The sequence below is a fragment of the Microtus pennsylvanicus genome, chromosome 6 (genome assembly GCF_037038515.1).
Source record: "Microtus pennsylvanicus isolate mMicPen1 chromosome 6, mMicPen1.hap1, whole genome shotgun sequence".
NCBI classification, from domain to species: Eukaryota; Metazoa; Chordata; class Mammalia; order Rodentia; family Cricetidae; genus Microtus; species Microtus pennsylvanicus.
Genome location: NC_134584.1, coordinates 46,550,267 through 46,569,925, shown reverse-complemented (window position 1 = coordinate 46,569,925; position 19,659 = coordinate 46,550,267). Strand labels below are relative to the sequence as shown.

The window sequence follows — 19,659 nt, the reverse complement described above, 5'->3', positions numbered from 1 at the left end:
GACTGACGTCAGTTTGTTCTGCCTCTGAGGAAAGCTGCCAAAATTTTCTTCTGCTGCAATTGAAGTTGGCTGGGGGCCGGCAGTGAGCTCGAGGGCTACTTCAACAAAACTTTTCCTGCCCTTCCTGCTCCTCTTGTCTTCTCTCTCCTGATACCTTTTGATGCTCTGCACATGTTATTTGCATAGCAAAGGCACTAAGCTGTCCAGGAAGAGAGGGCAACACTTCCACCCCAAATAAGCCTTTCCCCTCTTCTTTTCTTTCTTTTTTTCCTTTCTTTTTTGGGGGGGTGGGTGGGCGGGGGGAGGGAGAGAGTGGGGTTTGCAAAGCACGTCTCAGGTTGATAGCCTTGGATGTATTGAAAGCATTTTTTTCCTTTTTTTTTTTAAACTGCCAAATCGGCAGTCTGTTCTCTAAAGCTCCGGTTAGCGAGACTATAGGGTTTTATTCTGGCTGCAGAATAACTGGCTGGTGTGGCTTTGCAAAGGGGGGCAAAACGAAAAAAGAGAGAAAGAGGAGGGAGTACGTGAGTCGTCCAGTGCAATCTCTTTTGTTTGAAAGTTACTTTTTATCAGAATTTGAAGATGAAAACGGTAAGGAAGACGTCACAATATTCAATTAAACCTTTAAAAAATTGTGCTTTGCTTGTCTTAGGAATAATGCTTAGATCTCAGTTTCTCTCTCTCTCTCTGGGTGTGTGTGTGTGTCTGTGTGTGAGTGTGCGCGCGCGCGTGCACGCATGCTTTATGGCAAAGAGTGAGTTTGACTAAACTCATTTTACAGGCAGAAATCTTTTAAACTCTAGACTACTCGCGGATAGAGAATTCCAGGGCTTACAGGTATTTTATGATGTGAAAAATATGCACTCATATGTATGAATTTGCGTGTTGTGTGAAATGAAATTGATTATGAACATCGTGGTCTTTTAACTAATCACCGGATAGTGGTGGAGAAAGTAATGATGATGTGTGTTTTTACTCGATTTCCAGATTTCTGCAATTGCCTTCTGCAAATCCGTTTCATGTCAGTGTCTTTAGTATTCAGACAAGTGCATATTTCATGCCTGGACTCCCAGGCCAGCAGAAGTGTGCTGGCTGTAGCACTGATGCTCTAGGATATGTTAAGCTCTTAATAGGCTAATCAGAGATGAAAGCGTGTGGTTTTGATTTACTTTTGCCCACTTGGGCCATGCTAGACTCAACCCCCTGGAGCCTTGTTTATCAGGGTATGTCTGTATGTATGGTATATGAGACTAAAGTTTAGGGATTGGGGAGAGAGAACAAGAGTGGTGGAGGAAGTATTGGAAAATCTTTCTGATAATATGTGCTCTAATTTCTGCCTTTGATAAGTTTTCCACTTGTGCTAGGGGCAAAGAAAGCAAGCCAGAGTAAGAAAGCACACTGAGAGGGAACAAGAGAGTAAGTTTCTTACTCTTGTTTTTATTTGAGCTGCTGGTGCAACGCGTTTGGGCCAAATGCCAACTGTCTGGGTCACACGCGTTTTATCCAAATAGATTTAGCGCTGCTGTCTGGAAATGGGCTGCTGAATGTTAACTTTAGGATCAACTCAACCAGGGCAGCTCAGACTGTTACCCTCTGTCTGGATGAAGTGGAATGGGAAGGGGGGTGATGAGGGTGTGCAAAGCCGGGGGCGGGGGAGCAGGACGACGATAAACCATTGCTTGGAAGTTTTAAAAATACACTGAATGTAATTTTCAGTTTACTCTTATGTTCAGAGGGGTTTTTTTTAAGCTATTTTTTCTCTTTATTTTATTTTATTTTCTTAAGCTTATATTGATTAGACTGAAATATTTAGTGGTGAATTGGCAGCCCTTAAAATCCATGACAGGGGAAGAAAGGCAATGTAAAACTGGTGCATTTGAAGGCAACTAAGAAAATTAATTTGAAGATAATTATTTTCACCAAAGTGGTAGTGCAGTCTTGTTTATATTAATTTGGTGCTTAAATGTGAGCATTAGTGTTATTTTTGAAGAATGCTGTATATAAGTTGATTTCAAGCAAATCAGCAAATCATTCATTTGCCACAAATGGCAGCAGATTATTCTGTGTGGTTGTATTAGTATTTTTGTGATTCCCCAGAGGAAACTCTTCTTCTAATCATTAAGATCTGAAATATTGTAGATAATTTTTAGTTAGGTCTAAGACCTGCAAATTAATCTCTATTCTTGTCTGTTCTTACTACTTCCTCTTCATTTCCTTAGCAACCAAAAGCAGCTATTAGTGGCTTAGGGTGGGTCTGGTGCCAAATCTTGCTGTTTGTGATCTTGGTGACAGAAGAATTGAGTTATCATAGTAAGGAAAGTTAGTAGTATATTTGGAACTAGTGGGAAGGGAGAGAAAAAAGATGTAGATAATTTTTCACAGTTAGAAAAAGAAAAATGAAGTTGTTATTAATATTTTACACTAATATCAAGAAAGAAAAGCATTTTTTAAAGGAAAAATATTATTAAAGGGTATCATTCTAAGTATTATGTAACTCAGGGCAGTCTGAATTTTTTCTTTTCTCAAAAGATGAGTTTTGAGTAAATTATGCATTTAGTTATTTTTTTTGGTGACTAATTTTACAAAGTTTGTAGATAATCAAACTTTTTTATACTTAGAGCCCAACTGTGTTTTTAAATACAATAGTTACCAAATGTTTGTTGAGAGAAAGTTCTGGAAAATGAAATGAAAAGTTTTTCATGTACAAATTTAAAGGACCTGAAGGGTTTAGGATTTTGTTGTATTTTCTATGGAGACCAAATCAGCTTTAAAATAAATAACCAGATTAAAGTGGATGAAAAGTGTTGAGAAAGATGTTAACCATGTTCTCTAGCTTCATAATAATAGTTAACGAGATTACTACTATAGCTACTTTTACATCACTTGAGTGGGAAGTCAGACCATAAAGAAAAATCAAGGAACAGGCTTCTGAGAAGTTAGTGTGCTTTACTAGGGCAGACTGTGGAGGGGATCACTATAGGACAAGTTGTCTGAGAAGTTAGTGCGCTTTACTAGAGCAGACTGTGGAGGGGATCACTATGGGACAAGTTGTCTGAGAAGTTAGTGCGCTTTACTAAGGCAGACTGTGGAGGGGATCACTATGGGACAAGTTGTCTTTACTAGGGCAGACTGTGGAGGGGATCACTATAGGACAAGTTGTCTTTACTAGGGCAGACTGTGGAGGGGATCACTATGGGACAAGTTGTCTGGTCTTCTTTCTTCTACATCACTAGTATAGCTTTGATCCATGGGAGCAGTTAAATTAGTCTTTAATTTTGCCGGCTGGTACATTTACACTATGAATAAAAATCATATACAAAAGTCAAAGTAAACTGGACATTTTGCTTATCTTTTCAAAATTAAAAGTTAAAAGTATAATTATCATAGTCTAGGTTCTTCACTCTGCTCTAAAAGAGAAGACAGCTTCCATATTGGCTCTATGATTTCCTACTATTCCACATTTTCAGGGAAGGAGGAATGTGAAATTATTTTTAAAGGAAAAGCTTTGAAAAGTAACGTATAGTAAGAGGGGAAGGGTAACTTTTATTTAGCCACTCATGTGACATACATAGTACATGCTGTCAGGTGCAATCGAATTTGTTCTCTCAAAACATCTTTGTAAGGTAGATATTATTGTCTCAATTTTATAGTTGAGAAAACAGATCCAGGGAGGTTTTGTAGCTTGAAGTCAAACCAGGAGTAGCAAGCCTTTGCGTTTCCACAACATAATAGTGCTATAGCTCTTATACAACTGGCTAGGTTTATTAATGCATTGTGATTTCTGAGTAACTATCTAGCATTTTAGTGTTAGTTGAACTTTGGAAACTATTTTTTCTATACATACTTTATTCTGGCATCTTGATTAGCTTTCCCAACAGGTGTCAGAAAGTAGGTTAATTAACACAATTCACTCGTACTGTGTGGGTGACTAGGAGTGAGTAGATATGCTTCTTATAATTTATTTGAGCTCGGCCAACTGAGCACTAATACACAGTGTTAAGTTTGATCTCTGAGCATAAGAGGTTTAAAAGATAATGAGGAGGCAAGGAGAAAGACATCTAATTTATTGAGTGCCCATGTACCAGATACTGTATCTAATGATGAACAAGACCTTAACTCCAGTCTGTTTAATTCTAGAACTCCCGTTCTTTCTATTAAATTCCAAAGCCCCTCTTACTGAATAAGTCACTTTAGTTTACTTACTTTTCCTGTTAGTGCTACTATCTTAGCTAACTTAGACGTTTATAGGGTAATTCTAGAAAGGGTTGGAGTGAAGATTACAAAACTGAAGAACAAGACATTTCTTGAGGGGAAAAATTGTTTTCTAAATCAAGCCCATTATATTTTAAGTTTGCCATTAGTTTCAGTGTCCAAGAAAACAAAGGAAAGGTGTGGATGATTTAATACAAATATATCATGACTGCTAGAAAACGAACTCAAATGTCCTAACTGTAAATTCCTCCTTAAAAGAAGACTACAATTAAAGTAAGTGGAGGACCCATTTCATGTCAGATGTTATTACTGAAAACATTCTAGTGATATGAAAAAACTAAGGATGAGTGCTGTTCATGAAAGAATAGTTATACATTAATATATCATGGTTCAGTTTGGAGTATAGGACCATGTCTGAGAAGGTTGAAAACCAAGAATATGGATTCTTTTCTTTATTGTGATTGAATAATAGTGGGATTTAGTATTTTATACGTTTTTAAATTTGAGAATATATGTAGTTTTTGTCTTGCCTAAATAGAAATAGGTGTTGTGGTATAAAGCAATGTGTGCAAAGTTGCTTAAAATAATGTTCATACTAATGGATTTCATTTGCGAACATATTGTACAACATGGTTATAGAGAACTACTACTGAACATTCATTCCAAAGTGTGCCTCAAGCTAGAAGTGTGATATAATGCACAAACTGAGATGTCTTTAGCCACTAGCCTGTGCATGAATGTGGACTCACTTGTTTTCTAGCCACCTGATCTCTATGGATGCCAACTTGCTCATGTGTCAATTGGTGGCTGTATTAGCTATCAATTGCTGCGTAACAAATTTCCACAGAGTAAATAATTTAGCACACATTTGCTAACCCAGTTTCTGTGAGCCCAGCTATGACTAACTATGTCCTTCTGATGATGTTATAATCAAAGTGTTGGCAAAGACTGCGTTCTCTCCAGGAACCCTCACTGGAGAAGAATGGACTTCTAAGCTCATCTATCCCAGAACAGGATTCAGTAACTTCTATTGGAAGGGGCCCCAGTTTCTTTCCACTACTATGTGGAGGTTCTTCTGATTTCCTTTTTGGGAACATCTAAGTATTAAGTTGCTTCATCTAAGCCAATGAAGCAAAGTCTGGTACCAAGTTGCAAGCCAGGATCTTTTGTAATCGAATCATGGAAATGGCATCCTTTCAATATTGAGATACTTTCTTGACTGGAATTAAGTTAGTCAAGGGATGAGGATGACAGAAAAGTGTGGCTGTTATGGGACAGGATCACTGAATCTGCCAGAATTTGTCTTACCACAGGGGTGGTGTTATTTTGTGAGTGCAAGGACATAATCTATATTTTAAATTATTTTAGTTTGACCTTAAACTACTTTTCTCTTTATTACTAATTAGGCTTCTGCTCAGGAACCAAATTTACTGTTTTTGCCATTACTAATACTAGTGCCTATTCCCACCATCTCCACCTCCTTGCCATTAGGCCTTTTGGAGTGAGTTTCTGTATCAGTAATGATTATATCCAATAGTTTGACTAATGAAATCCCACTCATTTCCAAGACTTAACTGAGATGCTGTTTTGCACCAGCTTTTCTTAATCCATCTTCACTGACAGAGGTTATTTCCTGCATCTAATCACCTGTAACACACTTTTTAATATCACTTGGTCATTTTTCCATATGCTTTGAATTTTTGTGTTATTTATAAAGATTAGGAATTCATTATCAAAGAAAAGGATTCTGTTTTATTCTTTCTGTATTCTGCTATTTTTAAATTTCATTTTTAAACATGGTGAGAAAATATTTGTTGATTCATGAACTAACATTCCAAAGGTCAGCAGTTTGGTCACTTGTAGCAATGAATGTGAGGCATTTTAGGGTGTTATAATAACTAACATTTCTACCTTTAAAGGGACTGAAGTATTTCACAGACCTTATTTTTCACTTATCCTGTGTATGCATGATGATATTTTATTCTCTATTGATTTATTTATTCATTTATTTTCAAACCAACAAATATAGCAAATGTTTGTTAAGTGTCTACTATGAATATTCGGAATTTGAGATATTTTTTTTAATATCTTCTACATAGTTCTTTATCTTATTTGTACTAATGTATCTTACAGAAGAGATTTAACTTTTATTCCAAAGTCAGATATAATATTACTAAAATCAGACAGTGAGCTATGGCACAGTTGTGTACACAATAGCAACTGTTAAACTACACAAGGTGTAATTGCCTTAGGTATACTACTTTGGGGTTCTAAAATTACATGTGAACATTTTGTCCTTTTTAGATACAGTTTGCTGTTGGTGAACTCGTTTTTAATCCTCTAGTTATTTTTTTCTTCTGATGTGTTATCTGTTGGGAAACCAGGTGGCCATGTATATAAATATTTTGAGTTCATATATTCTGAGTGAGGTAATTAGCTAGATGTGTGATATATGAGGTAGGACTTGAGAACTGCTGTGATATTTGGAATGAAGTTGTAAAGACTTCTTTTCAGGCAAATTATACAGAATTGAAATTACTTTATTTGAGTTGCCTAATAAGTCATGTAAGACTTCTAGATAAATTCTGTTCTACCATAAATTAGTTCAATTTTCTAGAACTATAGGTTGTGATACTATCTAAGAGTTCATAGGCAGATGATAAACCTCACTGTGTATTTATAGATCTGCTTGTCAGAACAAACACAAGTACCCCATAAAGCAGCACAGCAGTCTTGGATAGGAATAGGCTTAAAATGTTCTGTTGAGGAATGGCACAACATACTGTTTGTTCAGGACATACAATGGACTTAGACTGTGTAGTTTTTTTATGTGGCTATTTTACTAAAGGGAGGTTGGCATACCATGCTATCCATTGTTACCTTCAGCTTCATTATTTTTAAAATAATTGCTAGTCTCCACTTCAGATTCCTTCCCGTTCCCTCTTCCTACCCCTCCCTCCTATTCCTCTTTTTTTCTTGATTCAGAAAATATTGTGCATGCTTGACAAGCATTCTGTAATCTCTAGCTCCAAGGTTCGTTTTAGTTGTGGAATTATCCTTTTAGTCATTTAGGTTTCTGATTATGTGTTTAACTATATTAAGTTCTTTTGAATTTATGTCCTCTGGCAGATACTCATTAATCTGTAGTAAATATGTTCATTCATGATATTTTCTCAGTTAACTCATACTTTCTCCTCTAGGTTAAAAAGTGGCTGTACTTAAGTGACCCATCACTCTGAGCTTTGCTTATGAAAAAATTTATCATCATTATTCTCTTCATTTTTGGATCAAGAAAATGAATCCAGACATAGAAGAAAGTGAAAGATATTGGGGAAAAGTACCCGTTAAGCAGTGGAGCGTCTAACAACTCATTTGCAAGAAGATTTAAGGAATTAAAATTGTTATGCTTCGATATTGGTGTGATATTGACTGTCTAGCTCATAGGTAGCCCTCTAGAACATCGTTCAGTTTTCCAAATTATGGAAATTCCGTGGAAAACGTTGACTTGGATTTTGAGCCTCATCATGGCTTCTTCAGAATTTTATAGTGACCACAGACTTTCATACAGTTCTCAAGGTAGGATATCTTATTTTGAAATTTGATAGAAATTATCACAAAATAAAAACTCTGACTATATGGTTTGGTAAATAATTTCTTGGAGATATCAAGTCAGATGGAGCAGAAAGGAAGGTGCTAAGAGGATTCTGACTTGTCCCTCAGAAATAGCTGTCCCGTGGAGAAAATGATACACTCCAACCTGCTGCTTTTCCTGTGTTCTGATAGACTCATTCCTTGCTAGGGTTTTGATTCAGGGTCATTTTACAACAGAATCCAAATGTTTATGCTATAGAAGATGAAGAAACCAAATAAATTTGATACAGACTCTTTTAGACATGAACCCTTCATTTAAAACACAAAAATAATAACAAATACTTTCCAAACATAAGGGTTCTCATTCTTTAATTTATTTCTTATTTTAATTCAGACAATTGAACTTTATATAATAGAAATGACCTCAATAAAGAAAGCCACAGGAGGAAATGTCATGTTGTAGTCCATGAACCAGTCCTTTTCTCATAGAATTACTGAAAGCTCTACCTTTTGGATTTTCCTCTCATGAATACCAGTAACAAATAATTTTTTTTGGTGCTGTTGAAGGTGTTTCAGACTGGTACCTATTTGGAAGTCTGTCTGTAAGTAGTATACCTCTTAATCCACAAAACCATAGTACTTAACTGAATCTTATTTACAAAAAGAGAATCATCATATTTTAAATTATTTCCACTGGTTAGAGTTTCATTGAACATTATCTTTATGGAGTAAGCTCCATATATGGTCAGTGAAACAATGGGATAATACCTGGTTTCTCCTACTGGTAAACTTAACTGAATGAAAGTTTGGCTGAGAAAGAGATGGGTGATTAAGTAAGAAAACTGTGGGGCTATAGAGAAGGCTCAGTGGTTAAGAACACTGAGTGCTCTTTTGGAGGATCCATGCTCACTAACAAGCACCCATATGGCTGCTCACATCTGTCTGAAACTCTGGTTTCACTGATTCTAATGTGTTCTGACCTCCATGGAAACTAGGCATATATGATACATATACATACATACTTATTTATGCATATAAAATAAAAGATAATAAAATGAATGAAAAGAAAATGTTTAATAGTTCTCTAATTTTTGATATACTTGATTTTTAACATTTTATTAAGATGTAACATATAATTCATCTATTAAAGTATACATTTCAAAGGTTTTTAGTAGGTTTTATAACTGTACAGTATTACCGTAATCAACTTTAGTGCATTTTAATATTTTTTTAAAAAGACTAAATAAAACAAACAACAAAACTAACAAAACCTGTACCCATTAAGAATCACTCCCAAATTCTCTATTCCTCAGTGATTTCTACACTTTGAAGTCTAGAGATTCTACACTTTGAAGTCTACTATTTCACATGAGTAGAATTAAGTAATATTCAGTCTTTTGTGATGGGGTCTTTTTTTTTGTTTTTATGTTAGAAAATGAACTTTGATTAGGAAGTGAGTCACTGTAGTGGTGCACACTTTTAATCCCAGCACTCAGGAGGCAGAGGCAGGCGGGTCTCTGGGTCTGAGGCCAGCCTGGTCTGTAGAGCAAGCTCCAGGACAACACAGAGAAACCCTGTCTCCCAAAACCAAAAAGGAGGAATGGGAAGGGAGATATAGATCGATAGATAGATAGATAGATAGATAGATAGATAGATAGATAGATAGATAGATAGATGGCAGTTGATATGAAAGGTCACTCATGTGCAATAGCACATATCAGTACTGCTTTCCTTTCTGTTGGAGGATAATACTATCTAGCTTATCATCACCTGTTTCATCATCAGGTGATGGGGAGTTGCATTATTTTCTTTCTTTGGGCTGTGATGAATAGTCTTGATAAGAGCATTCACACATAGATTTTTACTCAGAAATGTATTCTTTATTTGCTGTATGTACCTAGGTTAGAATTATTGCTAAATGATCTGGTAATTCCTGTTTGACATTGTGAGGAGTTGTCAGATTGGCCTCTGAGGTGCCCTTGGCCTTTCACGTTCCTAGTGATGACTTTGTTCTCTGAAGACAGTTTATTCAGATCTGTAGAGATTCTCCATGGATGTTTTTTAATAGCTTACAAAAGTTAACTTTATCTGAGCTAAATAACTTTTAAAATATGTATATACTTTTTCATGTAAGATATTCATAATTCTAGAAGAACTTTTAAAATCCCTATGTTAAAAGTTAAATTTAGGAAAGAAGACTAGTCCTTCACAGATAACTTTTTAAAATAATACTGTTTTGAGCAATTAACCATTGAAACTTAATCTTTTGATGTTATGCTTTCATTATGTTTAATATAACATTTTTGTCCACACCTCACATATAATGATATATAGTTTTAATTGACATCATTGTTTATATTGCTACTTCTTCTGTTAAAATTTCTTTTCTTCTATGTGCCTTTCTGCATTCTCTTCCTTGTGACTACAAAGAGGAATTCCTGACTTATCTTGAACACTACCAGCTAACTATTCCAATAAGAGTCGATCAAAATGGAGCTTTTCTCAGCTTTACTGTGAAAGATGATAAGCACTCAAGGAGAAGACGGAGTATGGACCTTATTGAGCCACAGCAGGCGGTGTCTAAATTATTTTTTAAACTTTCAGCCTATGGCAAGCACTTTCACTTAAACTTGACTCTCAATACAAATTTTGTGTCCAAACATTTTACAGTAGAATACTGGGGGAGAGATGGACCCCAATGGAAACATGATTTCTTAGACAACTGTCACTACACAGGATATTTGCAAGATCAACATAGTACAACTAAAGTGGCTTTAAGCAACTGTGTTGGATTGGTAAGTAGATATGATTTTAAACTTCTTCCCGAAAATAAATTCACAATGCAAATGTCTTTCCTTGGGCTAACATATATATGTAAGTGGTTTAAGTAGAAAGGTAAGAGTTTCATGTTCAAGGTTCTGCTGCTTTTACTTTTCATCTTTGTTTTTTTCATAATGCTTATAACGATTTTCACAGGGCAACTTTTTATACTCACTTAGAAACAGAGACTGGGTGACCTCTTAGACATCCTTTTATACTCAGAATTTCCTGTTCAAGTAGCAAAGCTTCATCATTCATGAACAATTTCAAGGTATATTTGTATTCGGGAAATCACAACACTAACTAACCTTCAGGTTTTCCACATTTGTCTCTGGTCGTTAAAACAACTTTAAAGTAAGTTATGATCTACTTATGAGTTCTTAGAGCAAAATATAATACCAGTGTCTATATAATATTTCCTTCGTATTTATATAAAGACTATTGTTGGGACTATTTTATTTTGAAAATGGGTTTACGAGTGCAGGGTATTTGAGTCTACTATAGTAAAATGCTAAATACACAGTCCACAGTTGCACATAGTAATGATTTCAGATAAAATTCTACTTCTCCACTTCCTCTTCCACTTTTACCTTGTTCAAGCTAATACTGATGTTCCATTAAAACTTTATGTGTAAGGAATGCAAACACTTTTATGTTGTAGTTCTATTTTCAGCAACCATTTTTCTTTCTTACTTTAACAGACACACATTATTATATTTAATTTCAGTAGAAAATAACAATATAAGTACAGTAGAATTTAAATAATTTCTAAATTAGGAAAAAACTATGTAATTGGGAAATAAATTTCACCAATTTTGTTCAGCTTTTCATTTTTTTACAACTGCTGAGTAAAATGAGCTAATATAATTACTAAGAATTTAATACTCAAGTTTAATTTCCACAGAACATGTGTTTTATTGCTAGTTTTCTTATAAATAATATTAGGATTTTATATGGAAAATATTTGTTTGTTTAATTTTAGGAGTTTTTTTGGCTTGTATACAACATAATGGGATCTGTAATGGAATCTCCATACAGTTGTGCCACTACAGTTTATTCTAATTCATTCCTCTCCTTGACCACTTTCCTCAGGCCTTCCTCCCTACACAGCTGATCCCCCCCCCCCCCCCCAGTTCTCTCCTTTCTGATTTACTATTACATGCATTATTCTGTTACACAGTAGTGATCTTTCCTTCTTTTCTCAGGATCCTGTTTCTAGTCTTCTGACCTATAAACACACATATGCACACAAACACACGCACATATGCATAATTTTAAATTTAGGCTCTGCATGAAAATATGGTATTTCTGATGTATCTTATTTCATTTGTTGTAATGTTTTCCAGTTGAATCCATTTTCTTGAAAATATCATAATTTCTTTTTCTTTAACCATTCATCTCTTGATGGACATCTAGGCTGATTTTATCTTTTGGTTGTTGTGAACACTACAGCTAAACATGTGGATATCTAAGTATCTTTGTGGTGTGTTGACTTAGTATATGCATGAATAGTATAGCTGGGTTGTATTGGTAATTTTTTTGAGGCCCCTTCATACTGAGTTTCTTAGTGGGAATATACAAGTTTACATTCCTGCCAGCAGTGTGCAAGCTTTTTGTTTGCCCATGTTCTGTCAGCATTACTTTCCAGGATGATAGTCATTCTTACTAGGATGAACGAATCTTAAAGGAGTTCTCATTTGCATTTTCAGTGGCTAAGGTTGTTGAACTCTTTTTCAAGTATTTATTGACCATTTGCATTTCTTCTTTTGAGAACTCTCTATTCAATTCATTATGCCATTTGTTGATTAGATGATTTATATGCTAGGTACTAACTGCCTGTGTGATGTATAATTGGTAAATTCTGTACACTGTACCTTGATACTGGTGATTGTTTACTGTATAGAAGATTCTTACTATAATTTGAGATCGAATGTTGTGACACCTCCAGCATTACTCTTTCTATTGAGCTATATGTTGCCCTTCATCCTTCTTCTTTCTCTTTCTCTTCCTCTTCCTCTTCTTCTTCCTCCTCCTCCTTCTTCTTGAGACAGGGTTTTTTTCTGTAGCTTTGGGTCCTGTCCTGGAAGTAGCTCTTGTAGACGAGTCTGGCCTCGAACTCACAGAGATCCTCCTGCTTCTGCCTCCCGAGCGCTGGGGTTAAAGGTGTGCCCCACCATCGCCTGGTGCCCTTTGTCTTTCTATATAAATTTTATTATTGCTCTTTTCTCCTTCTGAAAACAATGCCATTAGAATTTTGATGTGGATTGCATTGAATAGATTGTTTTGATAATATAGTATTGACATTTTCACAATATTGTTTCTTCCAAGCCATGGACAAGGGAAATCTTTCTATTTACATTGCAGAGGTTTTTCAGCCCCTTGCTTAGGTTTTTTTCTAAGATACATTATTTTAGTTTTGGAGACAAATTTGTGGATAGTTGATTTGTTTTTGTTTTCTGGTCATGTCTATTTGAGGGTCTGAATACTACGTTTGAATGTTTCTTTCTCTAGATTTAGGGCATTTTCTGTTATAATTTTATTGAAGAAAGTCTCTATGTCTTTATTGTTTATGTATTCTCTTTCTTTTGCCCTCTTGATCACATCCTAGAGTTCTTGTGTTTATTTATTATTATCTTATTTATTTTCTCAAACATTACATCCTCACTGCAGTTTCCCTTCCCTTCATTCCCCCAGCATCCCCCACCCCAGATTCCTTCCTCCTGTTTCCCTTCATATAAGAGCAGGCCTCCAGAGATATCAACCAAACATGCCATAACAAGTTACAACAAGACTAGGCAGAAACCCTCATATCAAGACTGGATGAGGCAACCCATGAGGAGAAAAAGGGTCCCAAGGGCAGGGAAAAGAAGAGTCAGAGACACTCCCTCCTCCCAGCGCTGTTGTTATATCTCCAGTGCAGCAGCTGCACCTGACTCTGCTTCTGTGTTAGGCAATAGTTGTGACTCTGCAGTTACTGCCCTGCTTCTGGTAGCCACCCTGCAGGACTTTTATGTCCCTGCTGCATCTGCCTCCTGCCCCTGCACCAAATGTAGTTTTAACTAAATCTCAATTTTACCAATAAGACTTGGCAGTCAGAGGATGGAGCTAAAACCCTCTAGCTCAGTGAGGCTGAGGCACCTAGCTGAACTTCCTCTTCAAAGCATCTCAGAAAGTGTTCGGTTCTTTTGCTCCAAAAAAGATCTCCACACTCAGGGTCCCTCCCTACTACTTCTTGTATGTCCCTCTATGCATATTCTAGAGACCCGTTGACTCTCTATGTTTATTTTCTGTCAGCTACTTGCTAGTTCTGCCTCCTGACCCAAGGTTGATTTTATTTAATGCAAATGCAAACTTGGGGTTCACACTGTTACTATATATCCATATGTAAATTTCCTTTTAAATACATTATTTTAGGCTTGGATTTGGATTGGAGAATTGATAGTTATCACTGAAAAGTATGTGTTAATTCCTATTGTTTTGTTAGTTTTATTGTATTTTGTGTTTTTCTATTCCTCAGATACTGTTCTAGTGTGGATTATTCTTTCATAAAACTTTATAGATCTGTTTACCTTTCTTATCAGTTGGAAGGATTCAAGTATATTCGTAGATCTGGTTTAGTGGTCATCAATTCCTTCAGTTTGCTTTTATCATGGAAAGTTTTCTTTTCTCTTTTGATTATTACAGGTAGTTTTGCTGGATGTAGTATTCGGATCGCAGTTTTTCTCCTTTAGAGCTTGTAATAATCATTCTGAGTCCTCATGGCTTTTAAAGTTTTTGTTGATGGTCCTACCCTTTTATAAGTGACTTTGTGTTTTTCCTTTGAAGCTTTCAATGTGCTTCTTTGCTCTATATTTTTAATATTTTAACTATACTACATGGGGATGTTCCTCTATGGTCTTCTTATATTTGGGTGTCAAAATACCTCTTATACTTGGATGAGCATCTCTTTCCTTGGATTTGGTACATTTTCTTGAAAATATTTTTCTTTGCCTTTAGCATGAAATTCTCCTATACACATAGATTGTTCTTTCATGCATCCTATAGATCTTAAATGTTTCATGGTTCTTTCTTATTAATTATCGTTGTCATTGTTTGATTGTTTTAATTCCTTTACATTCTCTTTAAGCCTGGATATTCTGTTTTCTCCTTGACCGATCTATTGGTGAGGTTGCTCATGGAGCTTTTTATTTGACTTACTAAATTTTTCATTTCCAATATTTCAGGTATTTTTGAGTAATATATCTCATTAAACTCTTTTTGTTTTCTTTTGGAATTTGTTCAAGAATTTATTTGTACACTCTGAACTTTTAATACACCATTTACATTCATTCCTTTGAATCTATTGTCTAGGTTTTCATTTAATTTACTCTTATTGGAGGACATCATTGTGCATTTAGTCACTTTTGGAGGAGTTATATTGCCTTTAATTTTCATGTATTTCAAATATTTTATGCTTTTGCATTGAGGCTCATGCATCTTGGTTAGGATTAGATCCTTGCTTGGATATTTTCCCCAATGCTTTTTTCACTGGAAGCTGTGAAAGCTGATGTGGTTATTATCTCAGGATACACTCACCTGGTTGCTGATTTTTGCCTAGATTCTTTCAGTTCCTTTCTAGACTCTTAGATACCTCTCACACTCCTGGGCAGTATTTTTTAAAATTATATGTATACATGTGTGTATGAGTGTTTTGACTGCATGTTTGTATATGCACTATATGACCATGTGTGTGCTTCTTGCCTGTGAAGGCTAGAAAAGGGTGTCAGATTCTCTGGAAATCTAGTTGAGGACAGTTGTGAGTACCATATGGGTTCTGGGAATTGAACCTGGGTCCTCCAGAAGAGCAGCCTGTGCCTTAACCATGGAGACATCTCTCCAGCCCCTCTTCTTCCATAGTGGGCAGACTTATAATGTCAAGTCATAGAAGCTAGCTCTTTTCAAGCAGTCATTTATAGATCAAGTCAGATATACTGCTCGAATTTATAGGCAGTACAGGAGTTGAACTGTAAATGTCGTTCTCACCTTTGGGCCATTATTTGTGGGAATCAATGTCATGTTGGTTGCATCAATAAATAGTCCTTCACACATTAGATCACAGATGCTGGCCATGCCATTAGGTCCATCTGGAGTCCAGCCGAATGCTATGAAGACCCCTGAGCTGCCCCTTCTGATGTTGGGTGCACTGCCTGGAATTTGTCTGTTTCCTAACCTTGCTGAATACCATGTACAGTTCTGAAGTAAAGTTTCTCAGTACATTCTAGAGGTCATTTTCTGCTAGCTCTCACAATCTAGTCACATGATATTTACTGAGTTTCCTGAGTGTACAGTTCACTGAGGGTCTAGGGCCAGCAAGCTGCCAATTCATAAGGAGTCTTTTTGAAATCACACTAGTTCTTTTTTGTTTTTGTTTTTTTTTTTTGAATTTTTCGAGACAGGGTTTCTCTGTAGCTTTTGGTTCCTGTCCTGGAACTAGCTCTTCTAGACCAGGCTGGCCTTGAACTCACAGAAATCCGCCTGCCTCTGCCTCCTGAGTGCTGGGATTAAAGGCGTGCGCCACCACCACCCGGCACTAGTTCTTAATTATTAGATGAATTTCCTTTAATTACAAAGCACAAGTAACAAAACAATGTAGTGCTTTTATTCTAATATGTATTAAGTATATTCATATTGTATCATGTTACAATTTTTTGCTTTTAAACTGTTATTTATTTATTATTATGAAAGTATTATCATTATTATAGAACCACTGAAAATATTCTTAACTGTTATATAATATATTTAAAATATTTTGATGACTTTTTCACCACAGTAAGTTTTATTGATAATTCTATATTTTGCTAAGTAAAATATTCTGAAAAGTGTCCATTAATTTTGTCTTTTAGTTATCAATAGATATTTAAAAGAATTTGGGCACATGTGTACACATAAAAAAAATTTAAGAATTGTGGTATAAAATATTGAAAGCAGTACTTATTTGAGAAATGATATTGCAGAAACTAACAGTGATTCAGAAAATTAAAATATTTATTTAGTGACTTGAGGTCACATAACTGCAATGAAAATAGAGAAGATAATGGTATGAGAAACTGGTGTTTCACAGAGAAAAAAAGAAAAACTTTTGAAGTGGTAGTGAACCGTCATTCCAGATTATACCTAGTCATTTAGAGAGTTTGATATTCTTGTTGGAACATTCACCAAAGAAACTGAAGATGTAGGAAATTATGATTGATTCGAGTTTGACAAAGAACACTGGGATGTGTCTAAGATGATGGGTAAAGGAGTAGGCCATAGAATCAGAATGAATAGAATCGAATCAGGAAGTGCAGCTTGGGTTTCCTGTAGAAACCTAGCAGTGAAGATATGACATTAGTCTTCATGATTCTGATAGAATTAGAATAAGTGTGAGTAGGGATGCTGAGGGACATGAGAGTAGTGTTCTTGTCAGCCAGCCACAATTTTCTGGGGTCTTCCTCCCCTCCAGTCGGGTATTGTGTAGGTCCCTGCTGTCTCTTACCTCATTGTGGTTGTCTTTTCTGTGGGACTGCCATCCCCAAAATAATGACACGAGAGTTTTTATTATTATGAAAGTTTGGCTTTGAGCTTAGGCTTGTTCTCCAATAGCTCATATAACTTAAACTAACCTGTTTCTATTTATCTAGGTTCTGGCACGTGGCTTTTGCCTCTTTCCCATTCTGTATATTTGAGTTTCTCCAGTCTTGTGGGTGTCTCTTGCATTCCTAGATTCTAGCCCTCTGTGTTCCTCTCTCTGCCTGGAAGTCCCACTTAACCTCTCCTGCCTACCTATTGGCTGTTTGGCTCTTTAGTAAACTAATCAGGTGCCTTGGGCATGTGAGGTACAACAAAGGAATATCTTCATGCAGTGTAAATAAATATCCCACATGACCTTATTTTCTTTGTCTTTTTATCAATACATCTTTCTTCACTTTCTCATGTACTTTATGCAGGCTTCTGTTCAAATAGCATTATATTTTGTGTCTGTGTGTGTGCAGGTGTGCATGTGTGTTCCAATGCACGTGGAACCCAGTAATCAGTCTCAGGTGTCGTTCCTTGGGTGCCATACACTTTGGTTTTTGAGACAGAATCCTCATTGACTTGGGCAAAGTAAGTTAGACTGGCTGACTATTGAGCCTCAATGGTCCATCTTTTCCCATCTCCCTAAAGCTCGACTTACTCTAGGGAGCAATATTACAAGTGTGTGACTCCATACCTGCATGTGTACATGGTTTCTGGGGCTTCATCTCAGGTCTAAAACACATGAGGCAAGCACTCCACCAGCTGAGTTATCTCTACAGTCCAAATAGTGCATCCGAGAGGATATTTACAAATATTGTAAGTAGTTTGCGTAAGCTTCTTATAATTCTGTGTTCTTTTTTCATTGCCCTTTCTCCTTTTCTTAACATCACAATCTGATATATCATTTATATATGTAATCAATTACCTTTTCCTACCTTTTCTGCTAGAATGTAAGCATTATGTCAGAGCCCAGACTTTCTTTGGTTCACTGTTTTACCTCCATCATCTAGTATAGTTTTCATACTACCAGAGGCACTCAATCAGAAACAGCCCTTAGGTGATGAGATAATTACAATATAGTGATTAAGTGTCTAAACTCTGAGGTCAGTCAAATGAGTTTTCTGCTACAATTTGCCCCTTTAGCTTATTCGTAAAGCTGATCATATTGTTTATTTCATAGAACTATTAAAATTAAGTGAGACATGTGAAAACATTTTATAGGAAACATATTACATGAAACCTCATAAAATGCCATTTCAGAATGTTTTCATTCTTGCAAGGTTTCTTCTTTCTTGCTTATTAGCATTATGAATCTGTTTTTCCTCAATAACCTGAGATTTTGTTAGTGGCTTTCAACTTAATACTGATGACAGGCCAGTATGACTTCAGTGTCCTAGTCTTTGTGGTTCAAATCCTAGATTGCTGTCCTACACTTTCTTTTAATCAAAGTCTTAACAAAACATGACTATGTTTTTAAAAACACTCTGCTCAGTTTTCTAGGACATTGTTAAACTGCCTGGTAAGTTCATTTTTACACAGATATTGGAGTTTGTTTTAGTGTATTGAGTTATTCCTTAGGGTTTGTATTTAATATAGGGTCTACTACCCATAAGGATATAAACAATCATAAAGAAACATAAAGTTACTAAAGGCTCCTTTTTGTTGTTTTTTTGTTCCTCAACTCATTTTGTGTAGGTTGTGGGTGAAGGAGAACCTACTCTGTAAGTTATAACACATCTGATTATGTCTTATCTATCTAAGCATATAGTAGTTCAAATGAATTTCTCTAAATAGAATCATAGAAGTTTAGAAATCAAAGGGACATTAGAGATTATTTGGACTAGATATTTTCTATGTTTTGTTTTTCTTTTTTAGAAAAAGGAAACCTTTTTTTTTTCATATGAACTATTATTTGGACACTTAGTACACTGATTAATAAAAACAGCTGATTCTGAGCCCTGGAATTCAAGTCTAGGTCCCGCTTTGTCATCTGGTACAATCCCTTTAGGGTACTTTATAGAACCCTAAAGGCTCCCCAGAGTGTTGTTTAAAATGAGTAATTTAGAGCACTTCTTTCATTTTTCTCAGCTGAGGTAATACGTTTAGAGAGTTTGTATTTTAGCTGGTGTTAAATACTAGTAGGGTGAAGAGCCATCCTTGCATATGAAGTATTTAGGGAAGCAGGAGTAGAAGATCAACATTCTTCTTTATTTATTTTGTGGAGTTCTTGTTTTTTATCCAGGTAATTTTCCCCATCTCATTTGTTTTTCATCAGTAAACTATTTGAACTTACTGCATATGAGACACATATTGGGGCTGTAGCTGATACAAAGAAATATAAAACATAATGCTTTTCTTGAAGAAAGCAATAGTTTAGTTGAAAGTTAGAACACAGAGGAAGAACGTAGTACTAAACTTAATTAGCTTCAAGATTTGTGCTGAACCAGTGTAAATTTACTGTAATTAAATAAATTTCTAGATTAAATAAATAAATTTATGGAA

At 35.6% G+C, this 19,659-nt stretch overlaps 1 protein-coding gene across 2 annotated transcripts in view; it reads left to right on the top strand.

Moving 5' to 3' along the window:
• The first annotated feature begins 350 nt into the window (after positions 1-350).
• Adamts6 (ADAM metallopeptidase with thrombospondin type 1 motif 6) overlaps positions 351-19,659 on the top strand; it is a 217,883-nt gene continuing 198,574 nt past the window's right edge. For both annotated transcript variants that reach the window (XR_012910889.1, XM_075976158.1), the window contains exons 1-3: positions 351-591; positions 7,413-7,788; positions 10,234-10,598. Coding sequence is in view for 1 of the 2 variants with exons in the window: in XM_075976158.1 (XP_075832273.1) it covers positions 7,692-7,788; positions 10,234-10,598 (462 nt within the window). In the remaining variant the exon portion in view is untranslated. The remainder of the gene's footprint in view (positions 592-7,412; positions 7,789-10,233; positions 10,599-19,659) is intronic.